Here is a 23,076-nt window from a genome sequence, read left to right as displayed (position 1 = left end):
TCAATTGTATTTTATTGCAATGTTGAGGTACCCAAACAAATGTAATTCTGCTTCGATTCTTTTTCTCGTTGCAACAATTACTGATCGGACTAATCTTATATTTTGATAAATGTGTATATGTAATGGTTTTATTTGCAAAAGGGATGATTTGAACTTTTGTATTTTTTTTTCATATTTTTAAAAACTTTTTTTGTACACTTTTTACTGAATTTGTTGTGGTCTATAGTCATAAATTAATGTGGTCTATACTCATAAATTAGCTGAGGAAAGCTCAGAGAAAGACACAACAGTGACAAAGTCTGCCTTTGACTTTGCAGAAATTGATACCTGACAGATTTCCAGTGAGCTCATTCTGCAGTCAGCGACAGACCACCACAGAGGCTATAGAAGTCAAACTGTGCCAAATTCCCAATGAAACCCAAATACATAAATGATTTGGTCAAAAATACATACATTAAAGCAAGAAAACAAAATGCCCGCAAAGGTGGACAGGTAAATATCAACATTGAAGGTATCACATGGCAGATAAGTGACAGTATGACTGTAGGTAAAACATAGACATTTCTGATATTTTAGAGATTTTTAATGTATTTTTTATAAACATACTCTTCACGTGGCACAGGTTTGGTTTTTATAACTTAAAGTCACCACAACATTTTTTTGACAGGTTACTGCATCTTGGCATACTCCATAGCAAAAGAACAATCAACTCCGGAAGATACAATGTAATAATTCAAAATAAGATTGCAAGAGGGAGCTACTACAGAGAGAGTTCCCTCTTAAATATATTGTTTGAAGAACAGATTACATGGCAGCCAACATTAAATAAATGAAAACTAATAAATACCGGTGGCAAACATTTCTGATTGACAGCCAAATGATCAAGATAAAAATATAGTATGCCACAAAAAATTCAAATTATAGCAAATTATTGGTGAACAGTATACATCTTAACATAACCATTTTTAGGACCAAGAAAACTATGTATTAGGGCGTTACACCCTTCTCCATACCACGCAGTGGCTTGAATATGTTGGGGCACTTGCACAGCATAAAGTAACTGGCTGCGGAGAACATAGACAGATCTGGATGTTTCACCCTGATGTGTTGGCAGTGCTGCTCCAAAAATAAAAAAAAAAAAGGCAGCAAGATGGCAGCTGTTCCCAAGAATCAGTATATTCGGGTATTTTTAAAATTTTAATTGAACACTATGGTGCATGAACCAAGGGAGGAAAAAGAAACAAGTGCCACATCACATGCAACAAACCTCCAGACCCCGCAGGACAGTATCAGTTTCGCCCTTAGCGCCCATTTAATGCAGCACAGTTGGACAGGGCAGCAGGGCACTATAAAAAAAAAAAAAAAAAGCTTCCTCTACACAATTTACTTTTATTCCTTAATTTCAAGGTGATGTAAAAATAACAGCACTGACTTATTAATCCTTAATATTAACTTAACAGAACTTGCTCCAAAATACATGGGCAGCGATAGGTTAAGACCTATGTAAACTAAATGGTATATGTGGTACCCTTAATTAAAAAACAAAACAAAAATATTTTAAAAAATATTCAAAACTTTAAATTATATAAAAAAATATACAATGTTTGCTGGCATGTAATTTCAGTGCAAATTCTAAGAGGAACTGTTCAAGTTCTCGCTGTAGTTAATATATTAGACGAGATTTGTTTTGCCGACTTTTCTATGGTAAATACTTCACATTACAGTGGAGGAAATTGCCGACATGATCTACAATGAGATGTAGCTGGTGCTGCCTGTGGTGAATAGGCAACCTTGTATATTCCAAATATCTGGTGGTGAACACCTGCAATGCTGTCCATCCCATGGAAGGAGCCGGACGGACTGATGACTTAGGTAGACCCGGTAGAAAGAGGTTGTAATAATGCACTCCATATTGGTCTTATCAATGGCAAGTCGGGTAGACCCTAAAGAAAAATATAAGGAACTGTAGGCTATGAGACTCCATGATGCCGTCATGTTTACATATCCGCTTCCAGAAGAGCTGAAGACACTTTATACAGACACAATTATACCCAGGTCTATGGTAGGAGCCCATATCTGGGGTAGGACCTGTGAGGCAGTCGGACTGAGTCACCGATCACTTGTAAACAGGTGCATTGAGTCCCTTTCGAGGAAGCTTAAAACGACAGTGGTCACTTGCCAAGCCGCTGCTCACAGCCTGCGTAGCAACGGAGAGCAAAGATAAAGTCTTCATACTGAATATTCACATGGGATGGTAGAGAGCTGAAAAACAAAAAAAAGTCAGGTAAGGGCTAGTTTAACTAGCATACAACTATCTGGCTGAATAACAGGAAAGTCCTAGCAATAAATCCAGGTATAGATGATGCCTATTATGCCAAAACATCCACTGAGCTGGTAATATCAGACTTGTTCGAGGAGTCTACCAAATAGAGGGTTTCTCCATCTCAACCCTTCGGAGAGATAGGAGCTGATCTGTGGTAGCCAGAAATGAGCACTAAACAGTGTATGGAGGGGTGATGCTCAGCTCCGGACACCGGTTACATTTGGCTACTGCTGGAGGCGATAAGACATGATCAGTGGGAGTGCCAGATGTCAGACCCCTACAGATCCTATATTGATGTAGTAGATGTACAACTACATTGCAATAGGTCATCTTGTACAGTTAGGTCCAGAAATATTAGGACAGTGACAAGTTTTGCCATTTTAGCTATTTACCAAAACATTTTCAAGATACAGTTAGATGATGATTATCAATATGGGCTTATAGTGCAAACTCTCAGCTTTAATTTGAGGGTATTCACATCCTAATTAGAGTAAGAGTTTAGGAATTACAGCTCTAATATGTAGCTGCCTCTTTGTAAAGGGACCAAAAGTTATTAGACATTTAAATCAAAAGCTCTTCAATGGGCAGCGCGGGCTATTCCCTTGTTAATCCATCAGCAATTACAGTTTTAAAGGGTGGAGCCGATTACAGGTGTGGCATTTGCATCTGGAAGCTGTGAACCCACATTATGTGGTCAAAGGAGCTCTTAATGGAAGAGAAACAGACCATTAGGCTAACAAAAAACAAAACTACCAGAGAGATAGCAAAAACGGAGTGGCCAAATCAAGTTTGGTGCATTCTGAAAAAAAGTGCACTGGTGACAAGCTTGGAAACTCAAACCGGCCCAAGTGAACAACATTTCCCAGGAAATAGGCGTTTCAGTTTCTAAATCTACCATATAGAGAAGGCTTCATGAGAGCAAATACAGAGGATAAACTAAATCAGCCTTAAAATTAGAGGCCAGTTCTGGAAAAGCATTCTTTGGACAGATGGAATTAGAAAATGAGCTAGAAAAATCATGATCACTATGAACACCAAATAAATGATGGCTTTCACAGGAGGATCGTAATGACAAACAAGAGTCTTCAGTAGACCACCTGTTGTCACGACAACCCATCGGAGCCCTGCGTTCACACCATGGGCAGCTGAAATAACGCGCTCGCTGTGTGGGTGCATGTTAAATGTATCGTCAGAAATTGATATTAGTTTAACAGGACAAGAGCCGCAGACAGAGCTCCGTTCCACATGTGGCCATTGGAGGCACATGACAGCTGAACAAATCAGCCGTCATGTGATGGGAAAGATGCCGGCTCAGCGTGCAAGACCGCATCAAAGTCAGGGAGCCAGCATATGATGTACCAGTATGTCATATGTCGGTAAGGAGTTAAGTAAAAAAAATAGTGGCATGCAGAGTGGAAATCATGAAGATTCAGTCACTTTCCAAATATTGGTGTGTGTGCGCGCATATAATATATATTTATATACTTTATCCTCCGGTTCGCAGCCAGATCGTCCATAACAGTCCGTATCAAATCCACTGCCGTGGGCACCGCCGTATCGCTCATGGGTGCGTCCGTGGCTTTGCCTTCTTTGCCTGTGTTCAGACTCACACAGACCTGTCCTGCACAGAGCCTCCTGCTCTGAAGCTTGCAAAACAAACACTGAAACACCCAAACCTTAACTGAAAGTTTAAATGGGAATCGTGGACATGGGCTACTCCAAAGACCCGAAGTAGAGGGAGAGATCCTGCCCCACGACCATACTACATATCTCTCCAAAAATAAAAACCCATGTCAGATTTTCCTAAATATGACTTGGTCAAATAGCTTGACCAAGTGCACACGCTTATTTAATATTTTAACAACTGCTGTGGATGTAATTACAATGCACTATAGCAGGTTTAGTATGCTTCTATGCGCATACTGGGAGACATAACGACCCTCGTATAGGATTTCCCCCACTGCCTCACTATATAATATGCAATAAGCTTCCTTTCCTGCACAACTACTTTCTGAACAACTCTCAATCTGTTGACCCTCACTGAAACCTGGATTCAGGATTCTGACACTGGCTCGCCTGCTGCTATTTCTCATGGTGGCTTACATTTTTCCCATTCCCAGAGACCCGCAAACAGACTTGGTGGAGTCGGCATACTCTTGTCCCCACAATGCACTTTACAGGTCATCCGCCCAGTTCCATCACTCTCATTCCCTTCATTTGAGATCCACATCATCAGGCTGTTCCATCCCGTCTCCCTGAGAGTAGTGGTTGTATACCATCCTCCAGGCTCACCCACCCAGTTCCTTGACCATTTTTCTGCCTGGCTGCTGCACTTCATGTCCTCAGAATTACATTCAATAGAAACTGTACTCAAAGTGACCAATGACAGCAAATCGAACGGTGACTACTCTCTGCTCATTCTTCTTGACCTCTCTGCAGCTTTCGACAAAGTCGACCACCATGTCCTACTCTCTATGTGCCAATCAACAGGCATTAAGGGCACTCCTCTCCTGGTCCTCTTCTCATCTTTATGGCCACTCCTTCAGTGTATCGTTCGCTGGCTCCACTTCTTCTACTCTTCCTCTAACTATTGGTGTCCCTCAGTGTTCAGTCCTTGGCCCTCTTCTCTTCTCTCTCTACACAGCCCCAATTGGACAGACCATCAGCAGATTTGGCTTTCAGTACCATCTTTACGCTGATGACACACAACTATACACATCATCCCCTGACCTTACCCCCGCTGTACTACAGAACGCCAGTGGCTGTCTGTCCGCAGTTTCCAACATCATGTCTGCTCTCTATCTGAAACTCAACCTTTCCAAAACTGAACTTCTGCTCCCACCGTCTTCTGACCTCACTAAAGCAGACACCTCCCTCTCAGTGTGTGGCACCACAATAACACCCCAGCAGCAGGAGCGCTGTCTGGGTGTTATGTTTCACAACAACCTTTCCTTCACATCCTATATACAATCTCTTGCCCGCTCTTGTCACTCGCACCTAAAAAAACATTTATAGAATCTGTCCCTTTCTCACAATGGAAACAACAAAAACCCTGACTGTTGCCCTGATCCACTCCTGCCTGGATTACTGTAATGCTCTATTAATTGGCCTCCCCCTCACGACTTTACCCTCTCCAGTTCATCCTTAATGCAGAAGCCAGGGTTGTCTATCTGGCTAATCGCTACTCGGACGCCTCCACTCTTCGCCAGTCGTTACGCTGGCTGCCCATTCATTATAGGATCCAATTTAAACAGCTTGTTCTCACCCATAAAGCTCTCCACAGTGCGGCGCCCCCCTACATATCCTCCCTCATTTCTGTTTATTGGCCTACACGCACGTTACGCTCCACAAGCAACTTTTGACTAACATCCAAACTAATCTGTACCTTCCACTCCCGGCTCCAAGACTTCTCCAGAGTTGTGCCAATCATCTGGAATGTTCTACCCCAAGAAATTAGGACTAACCACAACTTATGCAGTTATAGGCGCTCCCTAAAAACACATCTGTTTACGGCAGCCTATCACGTTCCCTAATAGAAGTCCTTTTATTATAGCCCATTCACTATTTCTCTGAACATAACTCTCCATCAAACTCCACCGCACCCTAAAGCACTACAAATCTTGGCTGGTGACCAGCTCATGCAGCCTTTATCTATCCCCCACTTTCTCAAGATGGCTGGACCATCACTGTAAATAAGCACCTGTATTTTGTGTCACCCCACCTAATTGTAGACTGCAAGCTCTTGTGGGCAGGGTCTTCAGTATTTTGCTTTAATTACTAAATTATCTTTAACCTGGTTACATATGACTTGTGTATGAACTCCTGATTTGCAAAGTGCTGTGAAATATGTTAGCGCTATATAAATGAAGATTATTATTGTTTTCGCAGCTCCTATGCACCTATGATTTCCATATTAAGAGACAAAAAAAAACCCGCATACAGTATTCCTGCAGTCTTTACTTTCTTTCATTTGTCCTTTACTTTGCGGTACTATGCACTTGAATCCAAACAGGACCGATAGGAAGGCGACTGCAGAGCAAACTGCACAAAGTTTGTTTTCTGCTACCATGGCATAGGAGCTGTATACAATATACTAATGCCCATGTAAAATATTTGCAGAAACTGTAAAATATTAATCCACAGGTGCCGAATGCAGAATATTATGTTTAGTCTCCTCATGCGCTTACTTCTACGTAACTAGTTATGGATGTCCACATCGCGCACAAACCCATAGTTAGCTCACAGAAAAATCCTGAAGACCTCATTTAACAATGGTGAAAATGCTGTAGTGAAAACATTTAATCTACTTACATAATTTCTGAAAGTCTTATTTGCCATGGCAGAAAACCCAATGTGCTACTGATAGAGCCAAATTTTAATATTAGATCAGGGTCTGGAAAGTTGTGTGTACCTAGAAAAAAAAACAATAGGTTAATGATTACCTAAACAACAATTTAATCTATGACTTGTGTCGTATGGTGTGTCCTCAATTGGCCTACTTTGTGCAGATAATTCTAGAACCATTCCATAGATCTATCCAGGTGGTTAGGTACAAGACTTAGAAAAGGGATTAATCGTTCTTCCTACCAACAGTGATTCTACAGAAGAATAATTTTCCTGTGAACGTGGCTGTCATACTCAATGCATGCTGTTAATAATTGATACAAAGGCATATAGAAGTTCTCTAATGAATTCCTGCAGGAAAAAACACACGACAGACTCCATTACAGCATGCCATAAAAATATTGCATGTGGGGCCAACGGTGCCTTGCGCGTATTATGTGTAGTATTTAACCCCCAAACGCCTTAGTTTTATGGTTTTAATCCTAAACAATTTTATTCATATATACATACATACATACATACACACACACACCTTTATATATCCACATGTAAATATTTATATACAGTCCTCAACATTGAAATTGTAACACCAAGAACAAAATGTCATAGAATTATGGAAATCACAGGATGGAAAGACATGTTAATAATAATACATAAATAAGGAAAAGATGCTAATAAATGTTTAAAAACATCTGAATATATTCTGTATATGAGCACTAGTGATGAGTGAATATACTCGTTACTCGAGATTTCTCGAGCACACTCGGGGGTCCTCCGAGTATTTTTTAGTGCTCGGATATTTAGTTTTTCTTGCTGCAGCTGAATGATTTACATCTGTTAGCCAGCATAAAGTACATGTGGGGGTTGCCTGGTTGCTAGGGAATCCTCACATGTACTTATGCTGGCTAACAGATGTAAATCATTCAGCTGCGGCGATGAAAACTAAATCTCCGAGCACTAAAAAATACTCGGAGGACCCCCGAGTGTGCTCGAGAAATCTCGAGTAACGAGTATATTCACTCATCACTAATGAGCACCACGAGCAGAAATACAGTCACTTACACGTCTAGGTTTGCACTTGGGTACGCCAACCCCCCGGCCAGCAGCCCCCTTTGCAGTTGCCAACTAATGATGTCTCAGATGTGCTTGATCCTGATACAGTGTAGGGCATGGTAACACATCTAGGCTTTTTTTTTTTTTTTTAACACTACAATGCCAGGCCGTATGTTGCTGATTCTACTGTGAGCAGCCAGCATGGAGTAAATATGCTACCATTGGTCTCCAATGTCTCTGGACTGGTCTTCCATTGAGCACAACTATGACGTCATTGGTCGGCAACACAGAACATTCGTCAGATATGAACAAGCTCATTCATATCATGTAAACCTGTGTATGTGCCTGTATTTTTGCGTGTGGTGTTCGCACTCTATACAGAATAAATTAAGATGTTGAGAAAAATTGTTTCCAATTTTTCAACATTTGCATAGCATTAACATGTCTATTAACCCCTTCACCCCCGGAGCTTTTTCCGTTTTTCCGTTTTCGTTTTTCGCTCCCCTCCTTCCCAGAGCCATAACTTTTTTATTTTTCCGTCAATTTGGCAATGTGAGGGCTTATTTTTTGCGGGACGAGTTGTACTTTTGAACGACATCATTGGTTTTACCATGTCGTGTACTAGAAAATGGGAAAAAAATTCCAAGTGCAGTGAAATTGCAAAAAAAGTGCAATCCCACACTTGTTTTTTGCTTGCCTATTTTGCTAGGTTCACTAAATGCTAAAACTGACCTGCCATTATGATTCTCCAGGTCAGTACGAGTTCATAGACACCTAACATGACTAGGTTATTTTTCACCTAAGTGGTGAAAAAAAATTCCAAACTTTGCAAAAAACAAAACAAAACAAAATTGCGCCATTTTCCGATACTCGTAGCGTCTCCATTTTTCGTGATCTGGGGTCAGGTGAGGGCTTATTTTTTGCGTGCCGAGCTGGCATTTTTAATGATAGCATTTTGGTGCAGATACGTTCTTTTGATCGCCCGTTATTGCATTTTAATGCAATGTCGTGGCGACCAAAAAAACGTAAATCTGGCGTTTCGATTTTTTTTCTCATTACGCCGTTTAGCGATCAGGTTAATGCTTTTTTTTTTATTGATAGATCGGGCGATTCTGAACGCGGCGATACCAAATATGTGTAGGTTGGGGTTTTTTTTTATTGATTTATTTTGATTGGGGCGAAAGGGGGGTGATTTAAACTTTTATATTTTTTTTATTTTTTTCACATTTTTTTTTTACTTTTGCCATGCTTCTATAGCCTCCATGGGAGGCTAGAAGCAGGCACAACGCGATCGGCTCTGCTATGCAGCGGCGATCATAAGATCGCTGCTACACAGCAGAAATGCCGGTGTGCTGTGAGCGCCGACCACAGGGTGGCGCTCACAGCCACCGGCGATCAGTAACCATAGAGGTCTCCAGGACCTCTATGGTTACAATGTACAAGCATCGCCGACCCCCGATCATGTAATGGGGGTAGGCGATGCGCTCATATCCGGCCGCACGTCCGGATGCGGTAGTTAAATGCCGCTGTCTGCGTTTGACAGCGGCATTTAACTAGTTAATAGCGGCGGGTGATCGCGATTTCACCCGCCGCTATTGCGCGCACATGTCAGCTGTAAAAAACAGCTGACATGTCGCGACTTTGATGTGCGCTCACCGCCGGAGCGCACATCAAAGCAGAGGACCCGACATCTGACGTACTATAACGTCAGATGTCGGGAAGGGGTTAAAGGGAACCTGTCACCCCCCCCCAGGCGTTTTTAACTAAAAGAGCCACCTTGTGCAGCACTAATGCTGCATTCTGTGAAGGTGGCTCTTTTTTTGGGGGTTCCTTCCAACGCTGTAATATCACTTTTTATAAGTTGCCCGCCATACCTGTAGTCTGCCCAGGGGGCACGTCTTTTCCCCCCAGACACAAACGCCTCCGAGCCATCCCTCAGCCCCTCCGTGCGTCACCTCCTCTGCCTTCATTAACGTCCCCGGCGCCTGCGCTGTAAGTTCCCATCATGTGATGTGAGTCGAAGGGCATCGCAAACTGCGCATGCTCGAAAAAGGAACTTACAGGCGCCAGGGACGTTAATGAAGGCTGAGGAGGCGGCGCACAGAGGGGCTGAGTGATGGCTCGGAGGCGTTTGTGTCTGAGGAAAAGACGTGCCTCCTGGACAGACTAAAGGTATGGCGCGCAAATTATAAAAACGAATAATTCAGCGTTGGCAGGGACCCCAAATAAAAGAGCCACCTTGACAGAATGCAGCATTAGTGCTGCACAAAGTGGCTCTTTTAGTTAAAAAAAAGCAAGGGGGGGACAGGTTTCCCTTAATACTGTGATTTCCACAAGTCAAAATATTTTCCTTCTTGATGTTAATGCTGAAGAGTCATATACATCTATATATCTATCTTTCTCTAGATTTTTTTTCCATGAACAGTACCCACAGCAGAAAAAAAAGCCAGATATATATATATATATATATATATATATATATATATATATATATATATATTATTTTTTTTAATTACAAGCATTTGCAGTGCAAAATAAATTATATAAATTCACTGTAATTTTAATGTACCCAAATGCAACTTATCTCACATACAACAGTCCCATGTAGCCACACTAGTGATTAAAAAAAAAAAATTAAGGCTTCGTAACAAACTTCCGAAAAAAAGAAACTGTCATGACAGTAGCTTACAGTAGGTATCTCAGGGTAAGAAATTTAATGACTGACAGTACCTCTCCTCACTAAACTCACTGCAGAGCTCTGTGTGTGATGACAAAGTGCAAAGAGCACTTGCTTTTATAGGGATGGGTTCTTTTTTCCACTGTATATTGTTGCCTTATTATGATTGGTTAACCTCATGCAGGGGAAGAAACACGCCCACAGAGAGAAAAATCTCTCATAAAGTCCCTTAAGTCTTAAATTATAACCTAAATTTTACAAGCCAATATGTCTTCAGCAGAAAGAAAAAATGAAAAAAATACATTACATTAAGCTCTGTAGCTTCTATTCTCAGATGTGGCCAGTTTTATATGCTCCAAATGGTGCAAGGTCTAGTCATTAAGGAGTTATATTACCAAAACAACACAAAATAAATAATAGAGTCAAATATTAGAGCCTAAATTGCAAGTTGTCTATTCACAATCAACTATTCTTGTAATCAAATTACTTCTTAAAAGGTGATCAAAGGAATCTACATCCAAGTCTGCCGGTGTCTTCTGTTTGTCTGCTACAAGTTGACAAAAATTCTGAGCAGCTTTCACAATGTTTGGCTTCCCGTCCTCTGGAGACAGCACCTTTAACACAGGCAAATGGCGAAAAGCTGGAGATATACAAGACACATGGAAAATCATTGAATGGTAAGAAAGGCAGGCCTTCAAGGTTCTATATTGTAATCACATTTATTAATGAAAAAACTTGTATATACTATCTATTCTCAAACTTATTTTTTTATAAAGTGGTATTCACGTGGTCTCTGACATGTAAATGGAGCCCAAGCATGATATGCCAGGATAATCTCCCAGCATGTATATGTTAAACGCAGGGCTCAAAAGCGATATGCACAGCTTTGTACCTGCACCATACATTATATAAGTAGATGGATAGCAGGATCTGAAAAGGATGCTAGCATTATGCTTAAATAGTGCAGCCAATAACAAATGGACATACGTTGAAAGTAACAGCAGGGTGATACAAAGCTGACATTTTATTCCAGCGAATTGTGAAATATGGTTTTGCCATTGCAGAATACAGAAGCAGAGCTGTGGAGTCGGAGTTGGTATAAAATGGACCGACTCCTAAAATATATAATACACTAGATGGAGACGTATACAGTGTGTGTGAGTGTGTGTGGTGCGTACGGCACATACAGTGTGTGTGTGTGTGTGTGTGTGTGTGTGTTGCATGTGTGTGTGGTGCGTACGGCACATACAGTGTGTGTGTGTGTGTGTGTGTGTGTGTGTTGCATGTGTGTGTGGTGCGTACGGCACATAGTGTGTGTGTGTGTGTGTGTGTGTTGCATGTGTGTGTGGTGCGTACGGCACATACAGTGTGTGTGTGTGTGTGTGTTGCGTGTGTGTGTTGCGTGTGTGTGGTGCGTGTGTGTGGTGCGTGTGTGTGGTGCGTGTGTGGTGCGGACGGCACATACAGAGTGTGTGTGTGTTGCGTGTGTGTGATGCGTACGGCATATACAGTGTGTGTGCGCGTGTGTGTGTATTGCATCCGTGGTACCACCAGCAGTTTCCATATTGAGACAGCCATCACTTGGGTGTCCCAATATGGAAGTCGGTGAACTTCCGTCACTTGGAGTTCTGGGATCTGAACACATCTGGACAGAACAGGATGTGGAGACAGTACAAGGTAAGTATATATTAAGATGGGGTACAGCAGTACAATGCAGAATCTGCTGTAAATGCTTTTATAAGAATTTGGGGAAGTGATGAAGTGTCCTATAAATGGCTGTTCTGTTCCTGATGTAAGGAGCTGGGCTTTTAGTTGAGATGAATCTGCACTTTATGCTCAGTAGTGAGGCAGGGCTTACCGCCTCCACAGCCCTGTCAGCAGAGCCACATTTGGAAAGTACATTTACAGAGAAAAATGATGGTATTATGCAAACCAGACAGGTGTTCGCTTACTGAACAGGACTATCACTGACCATGTAATATTTCAGTTTCTTTTTTAATATATTTGCAAAAATTTCTACATTTCTGTATTTTTTTTCAGTTAAGATGGGGTGCTGGGTGTACATTAATGAGAAAATAAATGAACTTTTTTGAATTTACCAAATGGCTGCAATGAAACAAAGAGTGAATAATGTAAAGGGGTCTGAATACTTTCCGTACCTACTGTAGAGTATGGTGTCTGTAACTGCGCCTCTGGCACTGGCTGACAGCCGGCCCTAATAAGGAACTACTATCAGTGCCAGTCGCCGCACTATATACACAGAGCTGGGGCAGAATCCCGTACTCTACCGGAAGCAATGAAGTACATTTCTTCGTGGGGGCGTAGGTGCCGGCACCGAGCAGGCTCAGAACGCTATTAACCGCAGACTTTTTTCACATGACAAGTTCCCTATAAAGTCTGCTGTTATTAAGCCACAATATGATGATATTATGCAATCGAAGAATGTTATTCAGTAACACGGGAAACGTTTATCAGTAACAGGTAGTGTTATCTAGTCACCGTATGGTAGTTTTTTTTTTTTTAAACAGGTGCATTATAGCGGTATTATTCAGCCACTGTGTGGTGATGTTTAACAGTAACAGGTAGGGTTATCAAGATACATACAGTGGGATTTATTATATAGGCACATTATAGCGGTGTTACTTAGCCACTATGTTTATCAGTAAAGGGTAGGGCTATCCACTTCCGAAGGGTAGAATTTTTTATACTGGCACTCCATAGCAGTGTTATTCATTATTCAGTCACCACATAAAGGTAATTGTAGTGTTTTTACATCACTGTACAGTAGTAGTGCTCATTTACACAGTATGGCAGTGTTATTTTCCTTTTTTTTTTTTTTTTTCTTTTTAGTTAGGCGCTATTTCAATATTCTCAAGAGGTAGCAAAATAGCAAGAGCTCGGCCCATGTTAGTGTCACCGGCCATGTCCATATGTTGTAAAGTGGCACCAATGATACAATGTAATACACTTAAGGTACCTTCACATTAAGCGACGCTGCAGCGATAGCGACAACGATGCCGATCGCTGCAGCGTCACTGTTTGATCGCTGGAGAGCTGTCACACAGACCGCTCTCCAGCGACCAACGATGCCGAGGTCCCCGGGTAACCAGGGTAAACATCGGGTTACTAAGCGCAGGGCCGCGCTTAGTAACCCGATGTTTACCCTGGTTACCAGCGTAAAATGTAAAAAAGACAAACAGTACATACTTACATTCGCGTCCCCCGGCGTCCGCTTCCTGCACTGTGTGAGCGCCGGCCCTAACAGCAGAGCGGTGACGTCACCGCTGTGCTGTGCTTTCACTTTACGGCCGGCCGGAGCTCAGTCAGTGTGGGAAGCAGACGCCGGGGGACGCGAAGGTGAGTATGTACTGTTTGTTTTTTTACATTTTACACTGGTAACCAGGGTAAACATCAGATTACTAAGCGCGGCCCTGCGCTTAGTAACCCGATGTTTACCCTGGTTACCAGTGTAAAACATCGCTGGTATCGTTGCTTTTGGTGTCAAACACGACGATACACGCCGGTCTGACGACCAAATAAAGTTCTGAACTTTGTTCAAGGACCAGCGATATCACAGCAGGATCCTGATCGCTGCTGCGTGTCAAACTAAACGATATCGCTATCCAGGACGCTGCAACGTCACGGATCGCTAGCGATATCGTTTAGTGTGAAGGTACCTTAAGGCCCCCATGTTTCAGGACCCTAGCAATGTCCCTGTGCTACACCGTGCCAATACCTGCATATAACCACAGCGTACCATCTATAAGAATGTGCTAGCCAGAAGGACGCATATATGCCCCTTAATCTGAGTACAAAAGCTTCTCTGTGGAGGAGCTAAAACCGGATGATAGCCGTACAATGGGCAGAATGTACAAAAGCTGAATAGTGCATTTATCATGGACTGGTGTGGGAAACCAGATCTCACACTGTGCATGAAAGGAATAGAAGCCTGTCTGTGCACTGCCGGATCATCACCTTTATCTGTGCTCTCAGCGCTGCCATTTGCATATTCAAGTGGATACTTGGAGTAGGCCTCCTTCTGCTGCTTTAATACTTCCTCCATAAGTCTGGAGCTATTTTGCTTGTAGATCCCTTAAGAAAGGAGGAACAGAAAGGTCATGTTTACATGTTCACACCAATGTTTGCTATTAAACAGAGATTTAGTCAGAAGGAGCTGAAGCCAATCTGCAGCCCGGCAGCTCCTGACATGACCGTGACCATACGTGAAGGACAAGTCACCATCGGAGCAGAGCAGAACCCAACTGGAGGAGGAGGTGCCCCGCATGGCCGGATGCACTCATGGTCTTAATAAGCAGTCCCAATATTTTACCAGCTATAGATATTGTATTTTCTGACAGATGTGCATGGGTGAGGACTTGTTTTATACAAGAGAAATTTTATTTTTATTTGAAAGTACCGTACATATAAATTCAGGTGAAATTTGTTGAATTTTTCTGTGGCACAAATATTAAAAAATTACAACGTTCAACATTGTTTTTGGTTTGGTTTTTGGACTGCCCATAGAAAATGGAGGCCTAATTCACACAGCAGTGTTTGTTGTCCGTCTGCTGGCAGCTTTTCCATGGATATCACACATACACATTATATTTCATGGGCCATTCCCATGGCAGGTTTGTTTATTGACAAATGGACCACTTAAACAAGGACAAGCAGAAAGCTGTGCTAATGGTGCAGAAAATTCCGTGCGGAAACGCTGTGGATTAAAAGAAGGAGCATGTCACTTTTTTGCGGATCTGCAGTGTTTTTGTACCCATTCCATTATAGAAATCCGCAGGGGTAAAAACGCAGTACATCCGCAGCAAGTCCGCACAAAATCTGCACAAAAAATGCGTCAAATCCGCCGCTGCGTTTTCTGCCAAGAGATGCAGAATCCACACCAAAAATTCCTAAGCCTAATCCGCAACGTGTGCACATAGCCTTAATGACTGCTATCGGTTTAAAGGTAAGGTACCGCGTTTGTAGATCATTAATAAATCACTGTAATGTAGCATAACATGCTGCTATAACCAAGTTTTAAATGCATGTGAAACAGATTTCGTGTGTTATATGTGTTTAAAGAAGGAACTGGGGGCTGACATCTTGGTTTTGCAGCAGTAGCAGGGCACTAACAGTGTCATTTTACAGCACCCCATGGACATAGGAGATAATAGACCGGCGCTGACCCTATCTTTAACATTGGAGAGGTGTTAGCAGTGAGCTGGGCACGCCTCTGTGGGCTGCACAACTCACTGCTGTAGGTGTGACTAGCAGTAGACAACACTAAGAGAAAAAGATATAAAGCCAGCTCACCGCATATCCACTGCCGGTGCACGGAACTCCACGTAGAGGGACGCAGTCATCTTGAATAGGAAACGAAAAAAAACCTGTTCCAGCACCAATTGAGTAAAATCCAGGCTTGTAACTTTATTGTTGCCGATATAAAAACAGTGGTAACACGCTTCTCAAAACACACCAGGGCACAAACAGCGACGCGTTTCGATCTATTGATCTTTATCACAGCTGACTAGCAGCCATTTTATTATAGCCCAGTGCTCTCTGCCCAGCTCCACTTACTCTCTATCACAGGAGCTCCATTCCCAGCCTGCAGAGAGAGGTGACACCTGACACCTGTCCCAGCCATACAATGTATCTCTCCCCTCCCCCCACAATGCCTGGCCATTCACTGCAGACCTGGAGCTCCTGCTTATCTTACTGAGGGATGAGTCACAGACAGCTCTGCACAGACAATGCTGCTCCATACACACCACATAAACTAACTGTGCTTCTGATGCACTAACTGCTGGTGATAGCAGATCACAGGGCAGTCACACACAAAATGGCTCTGCCCTGTGATGCTGCTCTTCATTCTGCCCCAGGGATACTAGACCACCCAAAAGGGGAGGGAAATGCTGATGTCAGCAGTTACTGCCCAGATTTTCCAGCTAACAGTAAAGCTGGTAAGTCTCACTATAGCTGCTTGAGGTCTAAAACGGAAAATGCTCCCCCTAGTGGTCAATATATATATTTGTAAGAAAATATATAATATTTTTCATATAGAAATGTTTGCAAACAGTGCAAACATTGCATTAATACATTTTATTTACTATTTTAAGCTTAATTTCACAAAAAAAAAAAAAAACTACAAGAAAACTGGTGGCACCTTCCCTTTAATAGCTCATTTAGACAGGAGGAACGCACTTTCCATGTGCACAGAAAAATCAGATCGTTCTGTGCACATAGAAGACCATTGCTCTTGACAGCACATGCCCTGTTTACACAGGACTATGTGCTGCTGAGAACAATGATTTTTATGCTAGATTATACATTATCAGTGTCAATGCAACCATACATATAGATGATTGGTTAAAATGCAATGCCTGTGATCAACAAGTGGAAATGCATCCTGAGGCCGGCGTCACACTGGCGTGTTTAACGGACGTATGAGAGGTGCAGAAAATACAGAATGCATACGGTACAATGATTCCCTATGTCCCAGCTCCTATCTGCCATATTTTACTGATCCCCCCTTCATGACCCAGCCTATTTTGGCCTTAATGACCTTGCCATTTTTTGCAATTCTGACCAGCGTCCCTTTATGAGGTAATAACTCAGGAACGCTTCAACGGATCCTAGCGATTCTGAGACTGTTTTTTCGTGACATATTGGGCTTCATGTTAGTGGTAAATTTAGGTCGATAATTTCTGCGTTTATTTGTGAAAAACACGAAAATTTGGCGAAAATTTTGAAAATTTCGCAATTTTCACATTTTGAATTTTTATTCTGTTAAACCAGAGAGTTATGTGACACAAAATAGTTAATAAATAACATTTCCCGTATGTCTACTTTACATCAGCACAATTTTGGAAAAAAAAAATTTTTTTTGCTAGGATGTTATAAGGGTTAAAATTTGACTAGTGATTTCTCATTTTTACAACAAAATTTACAAAACCATTTTTTTTAGGGACCACCTCACATTTGAAGTCAGTTTGAGGGTTCTATATGGCTGAAAATACCCAAAAGTGACACCATTCTAAAAACTGCACCCCTCAAGGTGCTCAAAACCACATTCAAGAAGTTTATTAACCCTTCAGGTGCTTCACAGCAGCAGAAGCAACACGGAAGGAAAAAATGAACATTTACTTTTTAGTCACAAAAATGATCCTTTAGCAACAATTTTGTTATTTTCCCAAGGGTAAAAGGAGAAACTGGACCACGCATGTTGTTGTCCAATTTGTCCTGAGTACGCTGATACCTCATATGTGGGGGTAAACCACTGATTGGGCGCACGGCAGGGCTCGGAAGGGAAGGAGCGCCATTTGACTTTTTCAATGAAAAATTGGCTCCAATCTTTAGCGGACACCATGTCGCGTTTGGAGAGCCCCCGTGTGCCTAAACATTGGAGCTCCCCCATAAGTGACCCCATTTTGGAAACTAGACGCCCCAAGGAACTTATCTAGAAGCATAGGGAGCACTTTAAACCCCCAGGTGCTTCACAAATTGATCCGTAAAAATGAAAAAGTACTTTTTTTTTCACAAACAAATTCTTTTAGCCTCAATTTTTTGATTTTCACATGGGCAACAGGATAAAATGGATCATAAAATGTGTTGGACAATTTCTCCTGAGTACACCGATACCTCACATGTGGGGGTAAACCACTGTTTGGGTACATGGTAAGGATCGGAAGGGAAGGAGCGCCATTTGACTTTTTGAATGAAAAATTATCTCCATCGTTAGCGGACACCATGTCGCGTTTGGAGAGCCCCTATGTGCCTAAACATTGGAGCTCCCACACACGGGACCCCATTTTGGAAACTAGACGCCGCAAGGAACTTACCTAGAGGCATAATGAGCACTTTAAACCCCCAGGTGCTTCACAGAAGTTTATAACGCAAAGCTGTGAAAATAAAAAATAATAACAGTGGACACCCCTCAATTCTAACTCAAACACGAACCCCAACACACCCCTAACCCTAACCACAACCCTAACCGCAACACACCCCTAACCCTAGTCTTAACCCTAATTCCAACCCTAACTCTCATTCCAACCCTAACCCTAAGGCTATGTGCCCACGTTGCGGATTTGTGTGCGGATTTTTCGGCACCGTTTTTGAAAAATCTGCAGGTAAAACGCACTGCGCTTTATCTACGGATTTACCGCGGATTCCCAGTGTTTTTTGTGCGGATTTCACCTGCGGATTCCTATTATGGAGCAGGTGTAAGACGCTGCGGAATCCGCATAAAGAATTGACATGCTGCGGAAAATACAACGCAGCGTTTCCGCGCTGTATTTTCCGCACCATGGGCACAGCGGATTTGGTTTTCCATAGGTTTACGTGGTACTGTAAACGTGATGGAAAACTGCTACGAATCCGCAGCGACCAATCCGCTGCGGATCCGCAGCCAAATCCGCACCGTGTGCACATAGCCTAATTCTAACCCTAATTCCAACCCTAGCCCTAATTGTAACCCTAATTGTAACCCTAATTCTAGCCCTAATTCCAACCCTAGCCCTAATTGTAACCCTAATTGTAACCCTAATTCTAGCCCTAAGTGCAACCCTAGCCCTAAGTGCAACCCTAGCCCTAAGTGCAACCCTAGCCCTAAGTGCAACCCTAGCCCTAAGTGCAACCCTAGCCCTAAGTGCAACCCTAGCCCTAAGTGCAACCCTAGCCCTAAGTGCAACCCTAGCCCTAAGTGCAACCCTATCCCTAAGTGCAACCCTATCCCTAAGTGCAACCCTATCCCTAACCCTATCCCTAATGGAAAAACAAAAATAAATATATTTTCTGTATTTTATTACTGTCCCTACCTATGGGGGTGATAAAGGGGGGGGGGTTTATTTACTATTTTTTTATTTTGATCGCTGTGATAGAACGCATGCGCCCGCCATTTTCCAAGATGGCGGCGCCCATGCGAGAAGTCGGAAGACACCGGGACTAGGTAAGTATGGGGGGGTGCGATCGGACAGCGGAAGGGGGGGGGGGGGGGTTTGAGGACGGGGGAGGGGCGGAGGGGAGAGGAAGGCGCTTAGGACAGGACGGAGGGGTAGAGAACACTGGCGGTGGCTGCAGATCGCCGCCGCCAGTCGGTAGGGGGGCCAGATCGGGGTCTCCAGCCATGGCCGGTGCTATTGCAGCATCGGCCATGGCTGGATTGTAATATTTCACCAATATTCATAGGTGAAATATTATAGATTGCTCCGATTGGCTGTTTCACTTTCAAGAGCCAATCAGAGCGATCGTAGCCACGGGGGGGGGGGCAAAGCCACCCCCCCCTGGGCTGTAGCACCACTCCCCCTGTCCCTGCATGTCGGGTGAAATTGGAGTTAACCCTTTCACCCGGCCTGCAGGGACGCGATCCGGCCATGACGCATATGCTGCGTCACAGGTCGGAGCGTCACAGGTCGGATTGGCACTGGTTTTCATGACGCATACGGTGCGTCAAAGGTCGGGAAGGGGTTAACGGACGTATGAGAGGTGCAGAAATACGGACTGCATACTGTAGAATGATTCCCTATGTCCCAGCTCCTATCTGCCGTATTTTACTGATCCGTATTATACGGTCTTGTACGGCCGTAGAAAATTGCAGCATGCTGCGTTTATCACCGTACTGCGCAAAAAAATCGACAATGAAAGTCTATGGGGGCGAGAAAATTACGGATTACACACGGACCAGCAGTGTGACTTGCGAGAAATACGCAGCGGTGTTCTATAGAAAAGCCGGTAATTCAGTGCGGTGTACAGTAAAATCACACTGACAGAATAGAATAGGTAGAATAAATGTCTACACATAGAATAGGTATATATATATATATATATATATATATATATATATATATATATATATATATATATATATATATATATATATATATATATATATATATATATATATAGCATCGTGATTACTCGCTAATTCCGCCCCCTGCACAGTAGCTCCATCACCCACCACATCACCACACACAATCCCGCCCACCACAAATCCCGCCCCACCACATCACACGTAATCCCACCCCCTCAACACATCACCACACATAATCCCGCCCCCCACCCCATCACCACACATAATCCCGCCCCCCACCCCATCACCACACATAATCCCGCCCCCCACCCCATCACCACACATAATCCCGCCCCCCACCCCATCACCACACATAATCCCGCCCCCCACCCCATCACCACACATAATCCCGCCCCCCACCCCATCACCACACATAATCCCGCCCCCCACCCCATCACCACACAATCCCGCCCCCCACCCCATCACCACACATAATCCCGCCCCCCACCCCATCACCACACAATCCCGCCCCCCACCCCATCGCCACACATAATCCCGCCCCCACCACATCGCCACACATAATCCTGCCCCCCACCACATCGCCACACATAATCCCGCCCCCCACCACATCGCCACACATAATCCCGCCCCCCACCACATCGCCACACATAATCCCGCCCCCCACCACATCGCCACACATAATCCCGCCCCCCACCACATCGCCACACATAATCCCGCCCCCCACCACATCACCACACAATCCCGCCCCCCACATCACCACACATCCCGCCCCCCCACCACATTAAAACAGATAATCTCAACCCCCACATTACCACACATAATCCCGCCCCCACCACATCACCACACAATCCCACCCCCCACATCACCACACATAATCCCGCCCCCCCCACCACATTAAAACAGATAATCTCACCCCCCACATTACCACACATAATCCCGCCCCCCACCACATCACCACACATAATCCCGCCCCCCACATTGCCACACATAATCCCGCCCCCCACATTGCCACACATAATCCCGCCCCCCAACACATCACCACACATAATCCCACCCCCCACCACATCACCACACATAATCCCGCCCCCCACATCACCACACATAATCCCGCCCCCCACCACATCCCACACATAATCCCGCCCCCCACCACACAATCCCGCCCCCCACATCACCACATATAATCCCACCCCCACCACATAATCCTGCCCCTCCAACACATCACACATAATCCCGCACTCCACCCCATTACCACACATAATCCCGCCCCCACACATTAACACACATAATCCCACCACCCACATTACCACACATAATCCCACCCCCCACCACATTACCACACAATCCCGCCCCCCACCACACCACACAATCCCGCCCCCACCCAATTACCACACATAATCCCGCCCCCACCCAATTACCACACAATCCCGCCCCCAACACATCACCACACATAATCCCACCCCAACACAAAACCACATTATTGTTATTAACTTCATTTTAAGTTAATTTACCACCTGCGTAAGCGCTATTGAATGTTGTCATTATTTACTTTAGTTTAATCACCAGCAGCGTTAATTAGATAGCAATGAGCGTGCCGAGCGTTAGCTGGCTGGAAACATCTAGTATATAAAATATATATACACACACACACACACACACACACACAGGGGTTGGACAAAATAATGGAAACACCTAACGTTTTGGCATCATAATCTTCGAACATGTTGTAAACATGCAAACCGTGACATATGGTAATGTTTTGTAGTTGATTATTTGTGTTATGTGATATGTGTATGTAAATTAACTGTTTGTTTTGCATATTTGTAAGAACATTGATGAGAAACAATTCCCTTGGAAACAATTCAAACCTTATATGAATCCATACCTCGGAGAATTGAGGCTGTAATCACCGCAAAAGTTGGACCTACACCATATTAAACTTACTTTTGTTGATGTTTCCAGGTGTTTCCATTATTTTGTCTAACCCCCGTGTACATATATATATACATATATATATATATATATATATATATATATATATATATATATATATATATATATATATATATATATATATATATATATATATATATAATTCAGCGCAAGATAGCATAAAAGCCGGTAATTCAATTGCCGGCTTTTGCTCTCTCCTTCACAAACCCGACAGGATATGAGACATGGTTTACATACGGTAAACCATCTCATATCCCTTCTTTTATTACATATTCCTCTTTAGTAATGTAACAAGTGTGCAAAACTTTGAAGCTCTAGCTATTAAAGGGTTAAATCACGGAAAAAATTGGCATGGGCTCCCGCGCAATTTTCTCCGCCAGAGAAACCATTTCATACTATTGGATTAATAATGGATAGGTGTCATAATTGACGCCTCTCCATTATTAATCTGGCTTAATGTCACCTTACAATAGCAAGGTGACACTAAAGGTACCGTCACACTAAACGATATCGCTAGCGATCCGTGACGTTGCAGCGTCCTCGCTAGCGATATCGTTTAGTTTGACACGCAGCAGCGATCAGGATCCTGCTGTGATGTCGCTGGTCGCTGAATAAAGTCCAGAACTTTATTTGGTCGTCCGATCGCTGTGTATCGTTGTGTTTGACACCAAAAGCAACGATACCAGCGATGTTTTACACTGGTAACCAGGGTAAACATCGGGTTACTAAGCGCAGGGCCGCGCTTAGTAACCCGATGTTTACCCTGGTTACCAGCGTAAAAGTAAAAAAAACAAACAGTACATGCTCACCTGCGCGTCTCCCAGCGTCTGCTTCCTGCTCTGACTGAGATCCGGCCCTAAAGAGAAAGTGAAAGCACAGCGGTGACGTCACCGCTGTGCTGTTAGGGCCGGAGCTCAGTCAGTGTCA

The 23,076-nt window shown here is 43.4% G+C and overlaps 1 protein-coding gene across 1 annotated transcript in view; it reads right to left on the bottom strand.

The window, feature by feature from the left end:
• Positions 1-561: 561 nt before the first annotated feature.
• The window catches only part of NUS1 (NUS1 dehydrodolichyl diphosphate synthase subunit), a 39,976-nt gene continuing 17,461 nt past the window's right edge, over positions 562-23,076 (bottom strand). Inside the window, exons 2-5 of the mRNA XM_077289531.1 lie at positions 14,373-14,489; positions 10,885-11,037; positions 6,635-6,734; positions 562-2,262 (exon numbers count right to left, since the gene is read on the bottom strand). Of these exons, the coding sequence (XP_077145646.1) occupies positions 2,172-2,262; positions 6,635-6,734; positions 10,885-11,037; positions 14,373-14,489 (461 nt within the window). The 3' untranslated portion in view covers positions 562-2,171. The remainder of the gene's footprint in view (positions 2,263-6,634; positions 6,735-10,884; positions 11,038-14,372; positions 14,490-23,076) is intronic.

The sequence above is a fragment of the Ranitomeya variabilis genome, chromosome 2 (assembly GCF_051348905.1).
Source record: "Ranitomeya variabilis isolate aRanVar5 chromosome 2, aRanVar5.hap1, whole genome shotgun sequence".
In the NCBI taxonomy this organism is placed as follows: Eukaryota; Metazoa; Chordata; class Amphibia; order Anura; family Dendrobatidae; genus Ranitomeya; species Ranitomeya variabilis.
Note: the sequence above shows the minus strand (reverse complement) of the source record. Positions and strands in the feature narration are given on the sequence as shown.